At 34.0% G+C, this 22,734-nt stretch overlaps 1 protein-coding gene across 1 annotated transcript in view; it reads left to right on the top strand.

Annotated features, from left to right (window-relative positions):
* USP34 (ubiquitin specific peptidase 34) overlaps window positions 1-22,734 on the top strand; it is a 137,342-nt gene that overhangs the window by 93,014 nt on the left and 21,594 nt on the right. Inside the window, exons 43-66 of the mRNA XM_088531283.1 lie at window positions 1,813-1,996; window positions 6,447-6,610; window positions 7,578-7,643; window positions 9,218-9,364; window positions 9,453-9,509; window positions 9,607-9,684; window positions 10,398-10,492; window positions 11,283-11,455; window positions 12,027-12,180; window positions 12,837-12,915; window positions 13,718-13,771; window positions 13,866-13,961; window positions 16,050-16,114; window positions 16,207-16,282; window positions 16,382-16,429; window positions 17,157-17,222; window positions 18,608-18,688; window positions 19,532-19,617; window positions 20,761-20,929; window positions 21,015-21,089; window positions 21,655-21,806; window positions 22,184-22,232; window positions 22,342-22,446; window positions 22,568-22,612. Coding sequence (XP_088387409.1) covers window positions 1,813-1,996; window positions 6,447-6,610; window positions 7,578-7,643; window positions 9,218-9,364; window positions 9,453-9,509; window positions 9,607-9,684; window positions 10,398-10,492; window positions 11,283-11,455; window positions 12,027-12,180; window positions 12,837-12,915; window positions 13,718-13,771; window positions 13,866-13,961; window positions 16,050-16,114; window positions 16,207-16,282; window positions 16,382-16,429; window positions 17,157-17,222; window positions 18,608-18,688; window positions 19,532-19,617; window positions 20,761-20,929; window positions 21,015-21,089; window positions 21,655-21,806; window positions 22,184-22,232; window positions 22,342-22,446; window positions 22,568-22,612 — 2,364 coding nt within the window. The remainder of the gene's footprint in view (window positions 1-1,812; window positions 1,997-6,446; window positions 6,611-7,577; window positions 7,644-9,217; window positions 9,365-9,452; window positions 9,510-9,606; window positions 9,685-10,397; window positions 10,493-11,282; window positions 11,456-12,026; window positions 12,181-12,836; window positions 12,916-13,717; window positions 13,772-13,865; window positions 13,962-16,049; window positions 16,115-16,206; window positions 16,283-16,381; window positions 16,430-17,156; window positions 17,223-18,607; window positions 18,689-19,531; window positions 19,618-20,760; window positions 20,930-21,014; window positions 21,090-21,654; window positions 21,807-22,183; window positions 22,233-22,341; window positions 22,447-22,567; window positions 22,613-22,734) is intronic.

The following is a 22,734-nucleotide window of genomic DNA, read 5'->3' as shown; positions in this document are numbered from 1 at the left end:
CCGTGACCTTGAACGACCAGCGTATACTGGTCCTCTCTTTGCTATTCCCATGCAAAATTTACTTTAGAAAGTAGGTGGAGACAGCACGGGGCCAGCTGATTACTGGCATCTGCAAGGCCACGAATCCAAAGCTGGTTGCTTGTATAGACATGGTGTTATTAAATAAGGTGTTCACTTGAGCAATAAAGGGATCCCGATTCCAATTCTGATCAAATACAAATTGGGGTCCGTGTAATCATTCGCCACAGTCTTTATTTTAATTGTAGTCTAGAAATTGTAGAATTAAGTATAATAGCCTCATGTACTTCTTTCAAATGAGAGCGAATTCTGTCCCCAGAAAAACAAATGAAGAAAATATCTTTAGGAAAAAAGTACTCAAAAAAAATTTGCAGAGGAAAACAATTTATTGTCTGATTGTTGCTAAAAGAAGGCTCTTGAACATGTCATATAGCCTGGACACACACTACATAGAGTGATTGCTACTTCTGAGAGAATTTCCTGAAATCCTATTTCTAAATTCTATAACATTATCTCTTTTCATGATCACTTGTAATACACTTGTAATACTTACATGGCTAATTAGTAATGTGTATGCTGGAGCTGGAGGAAATGGAAGAAAGCCTTTCACCATTTTATATTTCTTTAAAGGTGGTATAGTTTTAGAAGGGTGTGTAGTCTTACAGGTCTATAAATCTTAGTGTTGTTATTGACTTAGTGTTTTGCTTTTGTTCTAATGTAACTGAAATAAATTGACAAAGAGAAGGTATTGAAGTTTGGGCTAGGCCATCTCAGTTTTTTGCTGCATTAAATTGGGAAGGTAAACATAATTAATGATCCATCTTGTGTGTTTGTCATCCAAGTCAACCTGGCTTGGCACAGTTATGCTTTTTGCCTCTTCAAGTCTGATCAATATTCCAAAGAGGTATATGGAAGTGTTAACATTTTAGCTTTTACAGTCAGCCTTATTCGGTGAACAGTGTAAAATTGACTTACAGTACATAATATGGCTTTCTGTTTTTGTGAATAATTATCAGTTCCTAAAACTCAAAATAGAAGCATCATTAAAGTTATATGCTGACTTTCACTGAGTGAAACAAGTCTTAAAATTATTTTAAAATCCATATAAATAGTTTGTCAAAATAAATTATCAATCATGAAGTCCAGCCCCTCTCTTAAAGACAACTAACTTCTCTTACTGAGTTCAGTAGCACCAGTATTTTATGCTGTCTCTACATATCAACATTCTGTTTTTCATTGTTTGCACAATTTACTTTTATCACATAGAACAAAAAGACATGTTTATTATACATGTGCTTTTATATACAAAGGAAGAATAAAAGTGTGCATCAGTGTGCAAGGTTGGTTCATTTCTTAGTGTTTTTTATGATAAAATATGCATGATACGTTTGTGACTGTTTCTACAAGTTATGCCATTGTAGGTTTTTTCATATTATGTATCTTCGTTTACCAAAAAAAATCTTTGTATTTAAGCTGTGTCTGTGCATTTTCAAGTTGCAAATGTCTGGCAGACTGAATTTTTTTTTTCTTGTAATTTTTGCCACATGCTGGATTTAGCATAAGGAGAAGATAATTTGATATTCTTACTCAGCAGGCTTATTTCGCTTACAGTCCCTATAATGTAGAGAAAACCATTGAAATTCACAGTTCAAAACTTGTATGCATGTCAGAAAGTTTTATAACTGATAGAAGACCAGAACGTCTGTAGACGTTTCTATAAAATTGGTAATAGATGACTGTCATCTTTTAAATTTTTTTTTCAGACTGATAAACTTTCTTTTTGAATGTTTACAGGAGTTTCTAAGAGACATCTTCAATCTTCTGTTCTTGCTGCCAAGTCTAAAAGACAGACAACAGCCAAAATGCAAGTCACATTCTTCAAGGGCTGCTGCTTACGACTTACTGGTAGAAATGGTAAAGGGATCTGTGGAAAACTACAGGCTGCTCCACAACTGGGTTATGGCACAACATATGCAGTGTAAGAACCTTTACTTTTGTATAACTTTTAAGTATTGTTTGGAAATAGTCTTTCTGTGTTTCCTGTTCACTTATGTTACTTATATGTCTTCCTTTAATGACCTGCTAAAAATAGTGGTCTGTTAAGCATGCATAGATAGAAACAGATAGAGAGCTAACTTAAACCAGGTAGTCATGCTCTCCAAAATAAGTAATGAAAAAAGATGTTAGCATTAACAATGCTCTTAAAATTCCCCTTTCTAATTCTGCTACTTATCTGGCATCACTTACAGTAGTGTCAGAGAGCAGATGTGTCTTTCACTCACCTAGAAAATGAATATATTTAACTATCTATTAAGTGTCATCTGATTTTCAGATCATCTCTTTTTAAATATTAGTTATTTAAAGCATGTCATCCTGTTAAATGACACCAATGCATGAAGAGTATTGTTAGAGTGGATTTATTTTCATGTGCTTCATTGTCTTGTGCTAGATTTTCATTTCTCTTTTCCCTGACGTAATCTAGCTTGGTATGTTCTATACTACCAAGCCACACCAAATGAACTCAGTTCTTATGTACCGTTTGTAAATTACCAAAATTTTAGATCTGTTAATATTTTACCTTTGCTTTTCAAATTCTAATTTTGCAATTTTAAACTTGCTAGAGTTTCTTTCTTGTGCCCAGTTTAAAATTCTGTAACCTGAGGATTTGCTGTGATCTATGGAATTGATTTAGTACCTTACAATTGAGGAAGAAAGTAAGAATTCTGCTCTAATGTTTTGTGTTCTGTACTTTACTGGAAACCTAAAAAGCCTCCAAAATGTCCTGTGTTTAGGAAAAGTCCATAGAATAGAATTTCTGTTTGCTGTTAGTGAATCTTCAACTACTGAGCAAGTTTATATCTCTCCAGGTGCAGCCATCCATTTTCTACAGCTAATATTTTTCTCACTCCAAATCCCAGTTATACATCATTGCTGATGTTTTTTTGTAACATTTTCTGTAAGAACATGTTACAGAAAATGCAACAATCTTGTTTATTCCTTCCTACTTAAGTTCTTCAGAGCCATCTGGTCCATGGTCCTACTCCATATTCACTCTATCTCAGTTCCATAAATGTAAATTTTATTACAACTGGCAGCAGGCAGTTGTCTCATTCTGAGGTGCTGCTGTTCTCTCAGACTGCTAATGGCACGCTTGTTTCAAGTCTTACATTCCATTGATGTGATTCAGGTACTCTTAAAACTGGAATTTTTCACTTGCTTATCTCTGTAATTTGATTGCTCTTTTAATAACATCTAGGAAAATATTATTAATTTCCCTTCTGTCTTTCATTGTAATATTCTGGCTTTGTGGATCATTGGAGAAATTTTCACTCCTACCACTTATATAGTTCCTGTCTTCTAATCTGACCAATTGCTGTATCTGCTGTTCTAACATTTTTTACTCATGCTATATTGTTTGAAGCCAGGATGTGTTTGTCGGTTCTTAATGGGTTGCTTTAAATGCCTGCAGCAAAATAAGGTATGGTTTTCATCATGAAAACATTGCCTTGATGGCTCTCCAGTGTATTTTCTTCAAAGAAAAAAAAAAGATTTAAAGGCTCTAATTATAAAAGAGATGTTATAAATACTTTATTCTGGCAGTCATTAAAATGTTTAACTTGTTTAAGTGTAAAAGACAGTATATTGTAAAGTAGTCTTAACTGCAGCAACATTTTTCAAACATTTACCATAGTTTCATTCATTGCTGAATGGTAAAAGTTAGAAGTTTTAACCAAAGACATGGCAATATCTTCATGCATTTTAAACAAGTGATACTCATGAAATTAACTGTTAAGTATCAGGTGATATTCTGATTTATTTTCCCAGCCTTTTTCAAGCATTTCTCAGTAGGGAAGACTTACATTTGAATACAGACTCTGATCTTGCTAGAAGGGAGATACAGATATCCTCTGTTGTTCCTAAAATCTCTTATTTTTTCTTGTTTGTCTGTTTTTTAAGACTAGGGCTTATAAAAATGTTAAGTTCCAAAGGAAGGATAGGAAAAAAACTTAGGTTGCTTGGTTTCTAGAAAGTTCTTTAAGATAGTGGCTGATGTTATGTTTGGAACAGAAACATGATCAGAAGGTGAAATACAGAGAAATAAAGGTCTCTTGAGGGAAAAAAATATTGTACTTCAAGTTTTATTGTACTTCCAACAGAATGAGAATATTACAACTTTGGCTACAAGTTCTGTGTCTCCCATGGAAGGCTGTTGTCTGTAATGACAGAGAGGAGTAATGGACATAGCCCTAAATGAGGACAAATTTGCCTTTGTGGTGAAAATTCATTAGAAAGAAGAAAAAATTTTAATAAATGAAGATAGTCTCTTAAAAAATCCCAGGGGACAGAAAGTGGATCCTTTCTGAGAAATTTCTCTAGAATTCCTTAAGACCCTTTATCAGATTTTTTTTTTCTTGCATGCTAAAAAATCTACAAGGCCATAAACCTTCATAGCCAAAATACATCTACACTAAAAGGAAAAAAAAAGTATGTAGAGGAATTTGTCAGCTTCAAGGAATGATGAAAGATAATAGGATTGATCTGATCTGAACATCTGTTCATTTTTAAATTAGGAAGTTTCGGTTTGGGAATGAAGGGGGGAACAGATAAAACTCTACCTGTATATATTCTAAAATATAGACTTCTTTTTCAGTCATCCAGTTGTCTTGGTGATTCAGATAACCAGAATCCTATAAAATTTCCAAGAGAAATCATAGTTTTTCGTCAATGTAGTAGGATGCTGGGTCATATATAAAGAGTACACTTTGATCATGTTCTGATCCGCTCTTCTTTAATCTGGTTAAACATGACTGAAAGGAAGGACATGAGAAATAGTCAGATATATTTGAAATGGAGCTCTGCTCCTGAACCAGCCACTGAACTTTGGGACATTTTGATGGATTCTGGGGCCTTCCATTTGTGGTAGCTGAGCTTCTTAGGGCCAAGATTTCAACTGGTCCTTGAAATCAGAGTGCCTCTGTTCAGTAACATGGCTTGCTGTCTCATCAGAGAAGAACTTTGGTTAGCTAAGGCGGAAGAATATGCTCCAAATGTTCTCAGAAAGTAAGAAGAAGGCAACTGACTCCTCTGTATTTACCGCTGGAAAAGCTATAAGTGAGGGAATAGGCGTTGACTCACAAAGAACAAATTAGGATTTTGCAATGTAAGGATTTCAGTTTGGAGAAGGAACTGTGCGTCCATCTGTCATGCTAGCCATTTTCCTGGAGAGGTTACACTGAGGAGAGCTTTGTTTCAATTAGCCAACCAGCCCCATGCCACCAGGTAGCATTAAGTCATGTCACAGAAATTCCTTAAAATAGTAGAATTAAAAAATTTGTTCTCTGCTTGAAGCCTCAGCGCTAATAGTTGTTTTGATGCCAATGCCAAAATGGAGATTAGAACAAGTAATTGTTGTCCAGCAGAATATCCTGTAGGCCTCATATTTGAAGAGTTGAGGATCCGTTATAGTCGATAGTATGGATGGGAAGAAAACCTTGATGAGCCTTTAATATTTGTTAAAGTAATTAGGAATTGAAATCTTGAACCTCGCTTGCTTTTGTTGGTTGTAAAACGGTTATACTACATTTTTGCTTTTGTCTGACAGCTGAACATACACTCTAATAGAGGTGCTGAATTATTTGTAGGACGTTTTACTTTTCAGGAAAATCACTGGAGAGGGTCCCTGGGGGACCAAAGCTATGACAGTTTTTGCATCAATCTTTTACATATCAGGGAAGATATGCTGGAGTCAGGATCTCTGGACAGCGGAGTAGTTCCTCTATATTTTAGAGAGAATTGCAGTTGTGTTACCTAGCTGTTTCTTCAGCTCAGATAATTAATTTTCCATTGTATTCTCCTGCATGAGATGCTAGGGAAGAGAAGCGTGTCAGTACCTAGAAGCACCAATCGCTTACAACCACTTACACTTCTAGGAGAATCACCAAACACAAATAGTTTGTCTAGTCTGGCTACCATCTTGAGTAGCAGATGAGGAGACCTTTCCCATTTTCCTCATTTCTTTGCAGCCTTATTAGAGAAGAGTTAATTAAAGAGTCTGCCATATAATATAATGTGCCCCCACAGAACGCTACAGAATACCTTTACAGAACAACTGTAAGAGATGAGGCTTGCCGTGAGCAGGAGAACTGCCTTTCTATAAAAGCGCCAAATCACTTACAGCCCAAAGTAGCGTGTTCTGCTGTGCTTTCTTTTTCCCAGTGAGCAGAGGTGAGGATAAGCTGTGTGGAACTGTGTCTGTGTTCGCTACCTCTCTTCCTATGTGGGTCTAGGTCTTACTCAGATTAGAATTTAGAATGAGCAATGGGATGTATTTTATTAATGTAAGCATAAAGGTTTTGATTTCATTTATGTAATCATGGTAAATTGTGCTTTGAATTGATTTTCTTTTTGATGATTTATGCTTTTTCTAGCTTCCCATGCACCTTACAAGTGGGATTATTGGCCACACGATGATGTTCGAGCTGAATGTAGGTTTGTTGGGCTAACTAATCTTGGAGCGACTTGTTACTTGGCATCCACTATTCAGCAATTGTATATGATTCCAGAGGCCAGGCAAGCAATCTTCACTGCAAAGGTATGGTTTAGGGTCCTACTTTCCTTGTGTGGACTTAGGTAAAAATTTGAGTTTAGAATCAATGTAAAGGCTGATTAAGCCTTTACTTAGGCTTACTTTTAAGATTTACTTCTTCCTATATATATTTCTTCAGGACTGTTAGTTTGATTTTTGTTTGATTGCACTCTTTTGCTGATGTCTAGAGTGAAGGGATATTTTTATAAATATATTTGTAATACAATATGTTTTAAGGTGAAGTTAAATAAAACATATTCTCAAATTTATGTTATGTTGCCATCAACTCCATTGATTCAAGTTTGTTTTTGCGCATTGTGTTGTTCCTAACTCCAGCATTGTAAACTTGTTAGAAAATATGTTATTCTTGAGTGTTTATAAAAGTTCCTGAGAAACTGAAGTCCCAGAAATACTGCAAATGCTGTAAATTATTACACACTGGATAACTGGATAAATATGATATTATTAGTTCTAGCTGTTCATTGTTACAAAGAAAGCTTCATTTTAGTCCCTGGTATGAACCATGTATTTATAATGTGTGAAACACCCTAGTTGATAGTGTCCTCACATTTTTTTTATTATCATTAAGTTGTTAATTGCCACTTCATCTAGAATTAAGCATTTGTAAATAAAAGTTAAAAAAATAGAATTAAAAAAGAAGCTACTGAGTTGTACATGAGCACCATTCTAATATTTACTAAAAGCTCTTATATGGAATAAATTTTTAGAAAATAAATTTACTTTGTGGCATGTTAGGCATAGTTTTTTTGGCTAATGTCTTAAAATATGAGCAGCAGTGATATATATATGTGTAAAATAGTGCGTACACACCGTGTGCTCAATCATTTTTCTTAATTGTCCATAATAAAGTTATTTATTTAATATGAAAATTAAAGTTTTTCATCTTTTTAAATACTGGTTCTGGAAAGTAATAAGCAAAAAGATAAAGTCATCTTTTATGAATTTCTTTTAGTATTCAGAAGATATGAAACACAAGACCACTCTACTAGAACTCCAGAAAATGTTTACCTACTTAATGGTAAGTGTGAAAGAGGCTATTTTATAAAGTATACTATTTTCCTTAAAAGAAAAAAAAATGTAGCTACCATTTTATATCTCAATTCTTGGCAGCTTATGTATATGTGACTAAGTTGTAAAGGAGGGTCTTGACTGATATAGTTTCTACCCACTTTGATGCTGCAGATCAGCAAATCAGTTGAGGAAAGATTGGCAACATTCGTAATAATACTGCACAGGTTTTCATGAAGCAGCAATGTAAAATTGCTAATCTAACATAGAGATTAATATCGGATCCCAGCTGTAATTAACAGGCCAAGCAGGCCAAACATTAGTGACCGTCTGCTGTGTTCTTTAAAAAAAAAAAAAAAAAAAAAGATGAGAGGTGAGTGGATGGGAACTTCAAGCTCAGGTTCCATAATCTGGGTCTGTTTAAGCCCTTCTCCTCAGCAGACTAATGAATGCTCAGCTGAGGGTGAGCATAACGTGTTTGCCGTTGTGCAAGGGCCTGCTCTTTAGTTAGAGCTGTGATGTAGCTGCACATCAGACCTGGGCCTGCAGACACATGCGTCTGCTTGAGCCGATAGTTCCAGCGCTCCAGGAGCTCCCTGGCCAGGCATCTCCACAGTGGAGGTAGTGGAGTGGCTCGAGACAGTGAACCAGCATGGCAATTCTCTCGAACCTTTAAATCTAAGTATTTGAGTGATTGCTACAGAAGTCCCCATCAGAAGGGAACTTTGGGCAGTGGAGAATTCCCTGGACTGAGGCTAATTCATAAACCAGGTTTGTAAATTGTCAGTAGAAACTGTTCATTCATTGCCATTCATCATGTTCTAAAAGTTTGAACTTGATTCTTAATTTAATCATGGAATGATTTGGGGAAGTTGCCCTCTCTTTTGTGAGGTTGTCCTACTTTCCCTCTGTGTAAAATAAAATATATTATTTTTGCTCTTTGCATTTTCTTTGCTCCAGTGTTTGAAAGAGTAATCTGCTAAAATAAGATTAAAAACAACAGATAATCTGGTAATCTTAACAGCCTGAGTAGTAATTATGAAGCAGTAAATATTTTTACTCTTGTTAAAATAGTGAAACACTGCCCGAAATAATGGAAATATTTTTGATAGGATAAAAAAAAAAGATAGAGTAAATTTTGTTTTGCGCAATGGCTTTTGAGAGCTTATAGCTGGTAAGAGCTTTGAAGACAAAAAAAAAAAAGAATGTAGGCATGTATCCGACAAAAAGAATGTAGGCCTGCCATGAATGAAAGAATAAGTATATGACAGAGAAGTCTGAATGAGAATTACGCAGTTCCCAGGATCAAAGTCAGTAATATCCAAAAATGAAGATAGTCTGATCACACTACATTTTGTGACAGAATGGATATACAAGAAGGGGATGTGTCACATCTTTGGCAAAATAGTTTTACTTTAACAATGATTCTCTTCTGATCAGTTAGGTAAAAGCTTAGCAAACTTTGTCACCTTATAGGCATATTATGTTATTATATACTATATATAATGGCATATGGTGTATCTAGAACAGCTGCATTTTTGTTGTTTTGATTGGATTTGCCTTTTTTTTTTTCTTTGCTACAAGGAAAGTGAATGTAAGGCGTACAATCCAAGGCCTTTCTGTAAAACCTACACCATGGATAAGCAGCCACTCAACACTGGAGAGCAGAAGGATATGACTGAATTCTTCACTGACCTAATAACAAAAATAGAAGAAATGTCTCCAGAACTGGTGAGTTATCAAAGGGGAGCAAAAGGAAGCCTGCAAAGTGATGGACTTGCTCTGGTTTTCTTGATGAAATTTATTAATTCATTCACAGAAAAATACAGTGAAAAGTCTGTTTGGAGGTGTTATTACAAACAACGTTGTTTCTTTGGTAGGTATTGTTTTTTTCTATTCATATCTTTCCAATATATTTTTAAATTTACATCACAGTCATTTCATTAATTTTTCTTTCTATTGCTGTCATTTAGGACTGTGAGCATGTTAGTCAGACTGCTGAAGAGTTCTATACAGTAAGATGCCAGGTGGCAGATATGAAGAATATTTATGTAAGTAATACAAGACTGTGATCTATAACGTAGATTACAATTCTAAATAAATGCAGTGGAGTGTATTGAATGTGTTGATATTTTTTTGTATCTGTACTCTAGTCTTGGTGTTTTAGGTGCTATTCCTAGCTGATGTTACTACGTAACCTGGTTAAGTTGTTTCATCTTTTCAGTGTAGTGTGCAATCATCTGCTGTCATTCGACATTGGTTTATGCTATTCCACTAAAAATTGTGTTATGATCAGTACTTACTATGTACTCATTTCTTGGTTTTGGAGAAGCCCTGGTCACATTTTAAATGAGACATCTCTAAATATTAAAAGTTTGTATATGCACATTTGAACTATTGCTTATTAAGTTAATTTAGAACATCATTTTAGGTTGATTTTTTAGACAATTTTTAACAAACATACTTTAGTTTTAGAGCACTTTATTTGTTTGGAATAGTTTAGAACACAGACTACTGTTTTTCTGAAGTGATTGCTTAATTTTGAATCTTGGTTCTAGGGAACAGTCCTTGTCTTGTGACATCAAACTAATCTTGCAATGCAGGCTTCTGTTCCTGGTGCAGACTTTTTGGTGACTTTGACCAGTTTTATTTCATAATTCATGGATTGTTGATTAAACCTATTAAAAGATCAAGAGAGGGTCCTGTAAAATAGTAAAGCAGGGCATGTAAGCACAAAATGTAAATACCACTTCCTTTTTTATAGGAATCTCTTGATGAAGTAACCATTAAAGACACCTTGGAAGGTGACAACATGTACACGTGTTCTCATTGTGGGAAGAAAGTGCGGGCTGAAAAAAGGTATAATTATGAAGAAATTAGCATTCCTAATGTTTCTTATTAGTAAGTTAGTAATTAGTAATTAGTTTCTTATTACCAAGTGTTGTAATTAGTAAATTACTGAATTAGAAGCATCCCTGAGTTGAAACAGGATCGTGCCTCCATTTAGATAGAGGTCTTTGAGGATGAGATCCTTAGGCAGAAGAGCATATAAAAAGATAGATTTCACCAAGGAATAACGCAAGATATTTTAGAAAAAGCTAACATATTCATGAACTATTTAATGCCTGTTTTAAATACCTTAGAAGAAAATTGTAGAAAGTAGTACCTTTTGAATTATATTTTTCCTGTTTTTGGAAAATAAAATTTTTGAGCATTTGCGCAGCATTTGTGTTATTCATTATGTAAAACAGTTGCTTAGGTTTCATATCTAGTCCCCGATTTCTTCTTCTAAATTTGGTAGCATTAAAAATATTTCCATACTTGAAAATACCTACTAAAATAGAGAAAAATAAGACTACCAATTTTGTTTTATCTTTTTATTGCATTTAATTAATTATTATTTTTAAGATGAAAAACATCCTATTTGTTTTTGTAGGTATTATAAATGACATGGGTATGAGTACACCATTTGAAGATCATTAATGTGCAGTTTATAAGAATTAACACAAGGCTGATCGCTGAATTCTGTGTTTTAGGATTTTTAACTGATTCCCAATTTCATGCTTGAAATGAATGTCTTGAAAATCTTTGTGAAAATATTGTTAAACTGACAAGCTTTCTTTAATGTTTATTATTTTTAATCCTTTAGGGCATGTTTTAAGAAACTACCTCGTATCCTAAGTTTCAACACGATGAGATATACATTTAATATGGTAACCATGATGAAGGAGAAAGTCAATACACATTTTTCATTCCCTTTGCGTTTGGATATGACACCTTACACTGAAGATTTCCTTATGGGAAAAAATGACAGAAAAGAAGGTATGCCTTATAAAATGATCTCACTACTCTGTTTCTTTCATATTCTGCCATCTGTATATGTTACCTGTAAACAATTAGTGATTTTTTTTTTTGTAACAAAATCAAAGTTTTAGTCAGCCTGCAATTTCAAGGAAGTTATTTATGATATTTGAGAAAATAAATCAATTATTTTCAAACTATGCTCCAAACTGTTTATGAAATATAAGAGAAATTGCAGGTAATTACATAGTGTTAGTTATAGGCCTCCTTTGGTTTTGTAGAGTAATATTTGAACTTCAGAAAATGTCTGACCACCTGCCATAATAAATAAGATTTGCCCATCTGGAATAACTTAGTTATTAGTTGTAACCTCTTCAGTATTGATGTCTTACAAAATACTGCAAATGTTTCACAAGGGCAGAGATCTACCTACGCTGCTTCTGTGGGGTGTGGATTTTCTGTCTGTCTTCATTGTGCCATGTTGAAATGAAAAATAAAAATTTTAAGTGTAACTACAGGAAATGTGCACGTCAGTGTTGAAGTTCAGATGTTTATGAAGTAACTGACTAAATATTGTATTAAATTTTTTAAGGTTTTAAGGAAGATGGCGAATATTCGAAAGAAACTGAGAGTTACGAGTATGATTTGATAGGTGTGACAGTTCATACAGGAACAGCAGATGGTGGACATTACTACAGTTTTATTAGAGATATAGTCAATCCCCATGCTTACAAAAACAACAAATGGTGAGTTACACAAAGCAATTCTATCATTTCTTATGTTTAAGTGAATAAAAAGTGCTGACTTTGTCACACCTGGTCATATAAGAGGTAAGTGCTGTAGGTCCCTTTCAAGAGCCAGAAGTGTTGGGAGTTTGATAGGTGTAAGTATATTAACTTATTGGGGTACATGATTGTCTTCTGCAGCTGTTAACTGTTGTGGGGAGCACTCTGGACCCTGGGGCAGCAGGACAGTGCCAGGCTAGTGTTAGATGACAGCTATTGCTTGTTTTCTGACAAAAATATCAATGACTATATCATAAATTTTTCATATAAACTGTCCTTCATCACAGAAGCTGGTTGTTACCTTTGAAGAGTCTGCAGCTCCATTTATGATTTTGAAATTCAGTTCTTTTCATTTTGTTAGGTTTCAGTGAACCAGATTTTCTTCCCTGTAAACTCACTGAATTCTATGTGGAGAAAATGCTGTTACAATATTTAGATTATTAAAATATGTTCTTACTGTACTTTTATATATGGAATATATGTTTTTACCTTTCATTTTTAAATTTATCTAGCCGGTGATTTTTTTTCTTACTGGTCAATCCTCCCCAGATGCGATTCACAGTGATATGCTGGAATATTTTACAGTATTTGTATTTCAAAAGCTTACTCTCTTACAGGTATCTTTTCAATGATGCTGAAGTAAAACCTTTTGATTCTGCCCAGCTTGCCTCTGAATGTTTTGGTGGAGAAATGACTGTAAGTTAAGGCTTTATTTTTCTTGTGTTTAACTATTGTAACTCTGCTCTGAAGACCCTTTCACGAAGGGTTTCATAGTGTGAACACTTTGGTCTATCACCTATTGTGAAATGTAAGTGAAATAGAAAAAATAGCTGAGTTGTATTATATTTTAGAAATTTTTGATATGTAGCTGATGTTTAATCTTACGTTTGTGTAAATAAGCTATTCTCCCATTCTGGTCTGCTTAAGTGATATTCTGATGAATAGATGAAAGACTTAGAGTGAAACTGTTTCAGCACATCATGCAATCTCTGTTTTTTCACTTCATGGCCCTAAGATATCATGATTTGGACAGAGGTTAAGCTAATAAAGGAGAAAGATTTTAATTCCTCCTGTGCCAACTATCTTATTAACTTAATTTGTAGCTATTAATGTAAGGGTTTTTTTGCTGTTATTAAAACAGTTGTGTGAGTAAGCAATAAAGATAATATGCTGAAATAAAACAAGAACAGTTGTTTGGCAAATGGGTAAAATACCTTCCAGTTCCAAAAAAGGAGAGGTATCTATGTGAACTATGTGAAGAGGCAAGGAATTGAATGAGAAGTAAGGTCTAAATACTGCATTGCAACTTTGAAAAATTGGAGTGGGCCCCTGTAGAAGAGAGGACAGAAGATTATTTGTAGTGCTTTGAATATGAAATAGATGTCAGTATCTTCTCTGTAAATATCATGAAGTGGTCCATGTGCACATTTACCTCAAATTATCACTAACCAGACTATTAAAAGAATTGTCATTAATGCTTTTATTTTCTTCCTGACAGACAAAAACATATGATTCTGTGACTGATAAATTTATGGACTTCTCCTTTGAAAAGGTATTTTTCTCCAAATACTTGTTATATGGACATATTTCTGTTTTCATGATTTATCCCTCAAAACAAAAATTATACAGTTTTTTTTTTCTTAAAGACACACAGTGCTTACATGCTGTTTTATAAGCGGATGGAACCAGAGGAGGAAAATGGCAAAGACTACAAATTTGATGTTTCATCAGAATTGCTGGAGGTACAAGTTGATTTGTTTTAACGCTGATATAAAAATACCATAAGAAATCCTAAACAAATCAGTGAAATCTGAATAAGAATAGCAAAACAGATACAATTTTAAATAATAAGATGGCAGTCCTTTCATTTAGCTACTATTTTAGGTGAATGCTGTTTAATAGAGTCTTTGTTTTGTTTAAATAATCACTAATTATTTTTAGTATCTGTTGCTTTTAATTGCATGAAACAAAATTCACTGAAAAATATAGCTGAATCTTACAATAGCTTCCAGAAAAGGCAAGTGCATTTTTAAAGATTGTTGCTAAAAATTAGGGGGAAAGAGCAAAATCAGAGATACAAAATATCTTGCCCAACATTGAGCTTGGCAGAGAGACTTGTTAAGAGGTGAGATACTGTAACTCTGGAAAACAGCATCCTTTAGATTATGCCATTGTTGTGAGGGAGTACAGCTGTATCTTTGAGGTAGCAATAAGAGCAGAATTCAGAAAATCAAAGTAATTGCTTCAGGGCAGTAACTGAGGTGTCTGAAATAACCCCAGCCTGGGGACAGATAATGCTCTTCAATGAGCAGAACGTGAGTATGTGTATTAAAAAAGGAAAAAAGAGAGAGAGAAACAGCATTTCACTGCATGTAAGTTTGTTATAAGAAGTTTAAATTTTGAGAAATTCTTTTACTTCATTTTGGTTCAGAGTTCTTAATTATAGAACTGTTTGTGATCTTCAGTGTTCAAGTCATTTAAATAACGCTGTAGTGGAGAGTGGATAAAAATGTCTTCATTGGGGGGTAGAAAAACCAGGTTGTAACTCTATGGCAATTGTTACTTTCTCAGTTTTTAGGTCTAGGTAAAACTTAGCCAACCTATCTGGAAAATACTATGTAGCTGTCATCATATGAGTTGGTGTCTTTTCAATAGGAAATAAATTAAGATGATTTCCATTGCTTATAAATTCGAGATGTGTTTTCTTGTTCTGTCCAGTAATTTCTATTTCAAATATCTGAGTAATTCTGCTTCATATTTGGGAAAAAAAGAGTGTTTTCTTGGGAGTGTTTGTTTTGCCTGCTGTGATATTACAGGAGGTATTCTGATTAACCATCACCCTTTTCTCAGCTTCGGTTACTCAGCTGCTTACTGCTTTGAGGTGGAAATAACAAGAGAGTAGCTACAGCTGCTGCATTGTGCTTTTCTTGGTAGATTATTAAATTCTGAGGGAAAGCAAAATAAAAACACAACTCTTGCTTGTGATAAGGAGCAAGGGACAGAGGAGCATCCCTTTCTGCACGTAGCCCTGGAGAGAGTACCCCAGCTGTTAGTGAAAGGGGCAGGCGAAACAAAAACTGCCAGTGGTGGCTTCTCTTTTCTCTCTTCAGTGTTGAGGGCTGCTCCAACTTACAGCACCTGCCTGTTTACATAAAGGTGCTGCTTGGGCCGTGCATGGTCTGAGGAGCTGCAACGGAGAAGTCCCCAGTTTTGAAAAGAAAAAGTTTTGAAACTTTAAAATCATTTGCATGTAAAAAATGCTACAAACAAATTTGGTCAAAAACATTATTTCAGAAAGAGGAGTAGAGGGACCTGACGTGAAATTCTGTCCTGGATAGTGATGGAAGATCGAATTTTGCTCTTCAAGAATTCATCAAAAGCTCACACGGGCCATCAAGCCATGGGTCAGAACTTTCACCTTTAGCTATATCTAGTCAGGATATTTGAAAGTGTAATTGATCTGAGTTAGAGATTAGGGGTACTTATACGATTTTTAAGCTACTACACTTTTGCTGGCGTTCAATTGTGGTCTTGACCACACTTTGACCATGCATCTTTTTAAAGATGTTCCCTAAAAATAGCAGTGTTTAAGATGGAAAAAAGGTAATTACAGAGGAACTACCGAGGTCTGTTCTAAAGTTGTTTGGCAGGCAAAGCTAGCATCTGCTGTAGTAAGAATAAACTGGGTTTGAACTTTCGAATAAAAGGATTAATTTTCCTAAGGCAAAATATTTGCTTTGCCATGGCAAATGCTTAAATAATCTTAAAATTATACTTATGTGGTGAAATAAACTGCTTTCTTGTATCTGATGTTAGCATTTTTTCTTCAGTGGATATGGCATGATAACATGCAGTTTCTTCAAGACAAGAACATTTTTGAGCATACATATTTTGGGTAAGTATTTAAAAATGTGATTCTAAGATGTATTTTCTTTATGGAGATTTTCATTATTAATTTTAATAAACAAATTAAATTGCTGTCCCTAGGTTTATGTGGCAGCTATGTAGTAGTATCCCAAGTACTCTACCAGATCCAAAAGCTGTATCCCTGATGACAGCAAAGGTAAAAACTTCGGAAGTGTGTAATTCTTATTTTAAATGGAAGTTATTTATATTTTAACTCAGGCATTTTATAATTAATGGTACAATTTTTTTTTTTCAGTTAAGCACTTCCTTTGTGCTAGAGACATTTATCCATTCAAAGGAAAAGGTATTCTACTTACTTGTGAATTCTTATTAAATAGCTGCATGGGTATAGTAAATTTCTGTACTTATTCATTAAAGAAATATGGTTTTGAGATGTAGCAAGTACACTGGTGATACAAAATTTAAAGGCATTTTAATAAATTTATGGTAAACACCATACAATGGAAAAAAAATGGAGTTTCCATTTTAGCTTACTTTGTCTCACAAAACATCAGGAAGAACAAATCTTCAGTTCTTGTGTTTGAAACTTCTTGGATGATCCGAAGATGAGAACTCTAATTTAAACAAGCACTTGTTATTCTTTGTCTTAGAAGAGATTGTTTACCATTGAGCAACAATTGTGCTCATTAATTTTTAAGTTTCAATATTAGCATAAGCAAAGAGAAAGTTTTATCTGAACTGTCTTTATTTTCACTCAGTTTTTACTTCTTTCTTGTCTGTTGTAATTCTACTAATTCTAAATCCAAAATACGATCGCAATTACAGCGGGCAGAATTGCATGAATAACAACTACACCTTATATATAACTTTCATAGGTTTTGAAACACATACTTCTATTCTTGTGTACATGCAATTCATTGCTAGTTTGTCAAACATGTAGTGGTCATTTAGTGGTTTTAACTATGTTTCTTTTTAACATTCAATAATTCAACTGACCATTTAGAAATGCTTAAAGATTAGGTTCTAATTTATTATTTTAAGTTACATCTTTTTCTCTATTTCTTTTACAGCCTACCATGCTTCAGTGGATTGAACTATTAACAAAACAATTTAATAACAGTCAGGCAGCTTGTGAGGTAAGTGATGTAGTAATTCCAGCAGTACAAACCACCTTCCTATGTACTGATTTACTTTTCTATAGATTCATATCCCTGGAATATTCTGGGGTGTGATCTTCTGCATGTGGCATATGTGTACACTGTGAGATGAAATTCATCCTCTCTGACCATTGCTGATGCGGGAGAACAAACTGAACTTTATTTTCTGAAACCTGTGGTGAGACCACAGGCCAAAATCTTTTTGTAACTGGAATAAAAAGACAAATTGTCACATCCTGAGATCATGCAAAAGCAATAGACAAATGCATGCTGAAGGAATAGAGTGAAAGAGAAGAGAGTAAGATAAAAGACCATAGTGCAATGAAGGGACTTAGAAGATAGTACCAGAGTTAGCTGAAAATGAACTCAGTCTTGCTAGTGAAGCTGAGAATTTTGAACCATGTGCATGAAACAGAAAGGAGTAATGATATTATATAGAAGCCTAAAGCTTGAAAATGAGTCAGGGTAAAAGCGGGAATGAGAAAACATGGGCAAAGAATTCACTGTAGCGTTCGTGAAAATACAGGTTTTAGATATGGAAGAAAAACTGTGACTGGCTTCCTATGGTAATGGTAATTCCAATGTACAAGACCCTTATTACATACTATATCCTGCAATAGACATTATGCAGTACAAATGAATTTGATTCATTGTTCATTTATAAATTCTGGGTTGTTAAAAAAAAAATCTGTAATGTTCAGTGACCGGGTGACACAGTGTAGGGCTATCTTGAGGTGCTTAAAACAAGTATAGACATTTAAAGTGGCAAAGAACACTAAGATATAATTAAAAGGAATGGCAACTTGGATTATTTATTTTCAGCTGTCGTGTCTTCTGAATAAAACAAACTTGTGGAAATGAAAAGACTCATCTGATTTTTTTGCAGAGTGCCTTTGTATGATTCACTCTGTTGTCATTACACATTTTCTGTTTTGGGTGATAGTAAGGCTTTTCAACATTTAAAATGAGAAGGGATCTAATTCAGGATCTACGTTCTTCTTTAGGCCTATCCCTACTCTGCAAGATTCTTCAGTTTAGGCTTCATTGTGAGCATCATTTTGAATTCTGTTGATACCATTCTTCAGGATAAGCATGTCCTTCCAGATAACTGAATAATGAAATGCAGAGTACAGGGATAAGATAGTAAATGTAAATTTATATTAATGTCTGTTGCTATTGACCTTTGTTCCTTCCTTCTCATGTACCAAGGACATTTAGATTCCCATTGAATTAATATTTGCTTTTTCTTAGTAACTGCAGTATCTCTTTAAACTTTAATACCATGGAAAATGAAAGTTAGACTAGAATATATTTTTGTGGTTGTTGATTTGGAACAAAACTTAAAAGCATATTACCTTCTGCAGTGGTTTTTGGACCGTATGGCTGATGATGATTGGTGGCCAATGCAGATCCTAATAAAGTGTCCCAATCAGATTGTGAGACAGGTAAGTAAAAGAAAATTATTATAGAGATTATTATAGATGAGTACTCTAATGGATTCTACCCGTTAAGAGAAAGAGCTAATTATTATGCTGCATGATTGGAATTGAATACGTACTGGAAGTTTTTATTGATACCTTTAGTTGTCTTAGTCCTTTCCATTGTTGCTTATGATTGAGCGAATATATTTGGCTATGGGGTCCTTACTATTTAAAACGAAATCTATATTAGGTAGTGCTGTGATTATACAATTAGGGTCACAAAATGTTGCAGTACATACAATTGAAGGTTTCTGCAAGCCCCATCATTTTGAAGATCCTACATCTTTTTTTTTCCTGAGCTGTCTTAACAATATTGTGGCAGGAAAATGTGTTATGTTTGAAAAATAAAATAGAATAAATTACTTTGATTTGGTGTTCCTAGTGAAAACTTCTATTATAAATTTCCCTTCTGCCTTTGATTTTTGGGGTAGTTTTGATTTTGTAACATTGGCTTGCTGTGTAACAAAGTTACATTAATATCTTTTTTCTGGAAGTGTTAAAAAAGTGGAAAAAAATACTATATTGGTAACATTTGAATATTTGCTGTTATCAGTGAGATATGAATATTATTAATAGTTTTACTTATTTGTATACTTTTTTGCAAGTTGTTCGGGTAAAAACCTACCAACAATTACATCATCTCACATGAACCTCTATTTAGGTTAAGTCATCTGATGATTATAGAAATATTTCCCTAGAAAGACATATATCGTTTATGTATGCAACATCTCATTGAAGAATTATGTTGCACAGGGAAAATTCTATGCTAGTTTTTAGGTAAAACTCTAATGACTTACGTGATTGCAGATGTTCCAGCGTTTGTGTATTCACGTGATACAGAGACTGAGGCCGGTGCATGCTCATCTTTATCTGCAGCCAGGAATGGAAGACTGGTAAAATCAAAAATCCTAGCACCTGAAAATTTCTTTCTATTTCATGAGTTTCATCAGCTGCTTTTGTCTATTGAATTATTCAAAATGGTCTTGTTAAAACAATACTGTCATTACTTCAGAAGTACTATTGATACTGGAGAAGTATGAGAGTCAGTATGTATAGATACATTAATGCAAGTGTTTGTTCCCTTAGGCTAGATTTTCACCATGACCTTTCTTTTCAGTGTCAGTAACTAGCTGCAGGGGTAAATATGTCTACTTATACAGGGCAGTGTGATTTTAAGTTGGATTCAGAGACACACAGGCATCATTTTTAAATATTTAAGTACAATACAAGAGGTTAGAGGTTTGAATCCAGTCCTGTGTCATGTAACTAAATCACAAAAATAGAAAAAATATTGGATTCTTTTTTCTTTTTGGTAATTATCAAGAAAACTATCACTTTATCCCCAGTTACAAAATATTTGTTGTTATGTTGATATATTTGTTGGCTTTCGTAGAAGAAGAAAAAAAGGTTTTTCTTCCTCATGTCCTAGGTTACACTTGTGGTCCTTTTCCCAAGCGAAAATCTCACAGTTTGTGATAACTGTAATGCCATAAAAAGTGAAGACCAGAAGATAGAATTTTCATAACAAAAAACTTGGAAGTCGTATTTTAAAATACTGTGCCACTTATTTTGTTCAGTGTTTATATCCAACTTTCAGTGGATGAATGAAATTGAACATATGTGCTCCCTGTCTTGTCAGGCTCCTTTCTCTGTGGCTAGGAGACTGCCTTTCCCTTGTGCCACCGCACAGCCAGATGCAACAGCATTCTTTGTTGAAATCTGGGAATTTGGCATGCAGATGAAGGAGAAGACATAAGCAGGAGATCCCATAGTTCAGTTATTTTAAGAGTCCTTTTTCTTACTAGAATTTGGGTTCAAAATACTAATTTTAAAAAAATTCAAAATTTTGAGTGATGGATGCTATGTAATTTAAACAATGCTATTATCTAATTGGCATTCGTGTCAGAGATCTGAGCGTTACTGTAGGACAGAGTAGAAAACCGTTGTTGTTTTCCTAAAAATTTGTTTGGGCTGTTTCAAGATCATTTTGTGTTCTGTCTGTCATGTGAAGTATCTGAACCGGGTTATGTTTTCAGTTCGGATGACATGGATGGTCCTGTGGAAGACATTGGCAGTCGCTCTTGTGTAACTCGCTTTGTGAAGACTCTCTTGTCAATCATGGAGCATGGTGTTAAGCCTCACAGTAAACATCTTACAGAATACTTTGCCTTTCTTTATGAATTTGCCAAAATGGGAGAAGAGGAAGTGAGTATAACCTTGAAATTTTACAAATTGTGTATGTATATATGTGTATGTATTTTCCAAATAATTCAATATCTACATATTTCAGAGCCAGTTCTTGCTTTCACTGCAAGCCATATCAACAATGGTCCATTTCTATATGGGAACTAAAGGACCCGAAAATGTAAGTTTGAACATCTTTCACAGTGAGAACTAGTCTTTCCTATTTTACTTATGACCATTAACACTTTGTCTCTTGACTGCTTTTCGTCTGTTAAATTGCTTTGCTCTAATATAATTTTTATTTTACTGTTTACGTAAATGTAATATTTATAAAAGTCCTACACTATAAACCACAGTTTTATATTTAGTAGAAGATTGCTATTAGGTGGAAACCATTAAGTTGCTCTTATGGCACTACTAATGAGATCAACTTGATGGTTTATTTCCTTTGTACAACTTAGATTTTTAAATTTACTTGCAATTTTTTTTATTAAGTAGATCACCAAGTCAGGCTATATAGTGACCTCAGTCCATCTTTTGCATTTGGAAATACAATTTACCTTGTGCAAAACGACTGTTTGAATGTGAAAATGAATTAATTATTTGCCTGATATGTATCAGAAGAGCTTATTAAGGACTCAGCTGATATAAATAAAAAGGATTGCAGAATATAAGCAACATCTACAGGAGTCTTTGAAATAAAATTCCAAAATGTCCATTTAGAATTTATCCTTTTTCCCCTTCAGCCACAAGTTGAAGTACTTTCTGAGGAAGAAGGGGAGGAAGAGGAGGAAGAGGAAGATATACTTTCTTTAGCAGAAGAAAAATACAGGCCTGCTGCACTTGAAAAGATGATTGCCTTGATTGCTCTTCTAGTTGAACAGTCTCGCTCAGAAAGGCAAGAGCTTTTCAAAAATTAAAATCCAAAAGTAAATTCTGAACTTAGACGTGTTTCCGGATTTTGTTTTTTTGTTAAATGAGTATGTATGTGGGTAAGCTCTGTTTCTGATGGTGTTAGAGTAAATATTTTTGATACGAATATGACCAAATAAGAGATTTGAGCTAAATACTTGAACATGTTCAGTTACACTTTTTTTTTTTTAATTTATTTGGTCTAATTACAAAATATTTATTATCATTCAGTTTTATTTCAATACCTTTATTTTCCCTTTTATTTTTTAATATTGAGGTTATAGGCTAACATTACTAGTGCTGTATGTCTTTTTAAACTAACTAAATGGTTTCCAAAGTGACAGAGGTTTTCTTGTATTTTAGGCATTTAACTTTGTCGCAAAATGACATGGCAGCATTAACAGGAGGAAAGGTAATTCATTTAAATATAAATGCATAAACCTTTAAAAATATACACATGTATATATGTGTGTGTGCATGTGTACAAAGGTTATAGAGTAATACCTTGTTATTTGTTACAGGGTTTTCCTTTTTTGTTTCAACATATCCGCGATGGTATCAACATTAGGCAAACTTGTAACCTTATTTTCAGTTTGTGCCGGTACAATAATCGACTCGCAGAACATGTAAGTATTAGAAACTATAGCTGTTTCTTGAAGACCTTTTCTAAAAGATTTAATGGGGTGATTTATTATTTTAACTGAATAAGCATAAGTCTAAGTGAGTTTTGTTTGTTTTGTTTTTAAGATTGTGTCCATGCTTTTCACATCTATAGCAAAGTTGACTCCTGAGGTATGTAAACATACTGCCTGTCTATTAAATAATTTGTATTAATATTTTTCTGTTTTAAATTACTTAATCCTTTGCTAATCAAAAGTCCTGCATGGAAAATGATCCATGAAAGTTTCTGTGAC

Source organism: Tinamus guttatus, unplaced genomic scaffold (assembly GCF_059628265.1).
Source record: "Tinamus guttatus ecotype Peru unplaced genomic scaffold, ASM5962826v1 Tinamus_guttatus_pri_ptg000403l, whole genome shotgun sequence".
Lineage (NCBI taxonomy): Eukaryota > Metazoa > Chordata > Aves > Tinamiformes > Tinamidae > Tinamus > Tinamus guttatus.
Note: the sequence above shows the minus strand (reverse complement) of the source record. Positions and strands in the feature narration are given on the sequence as shown.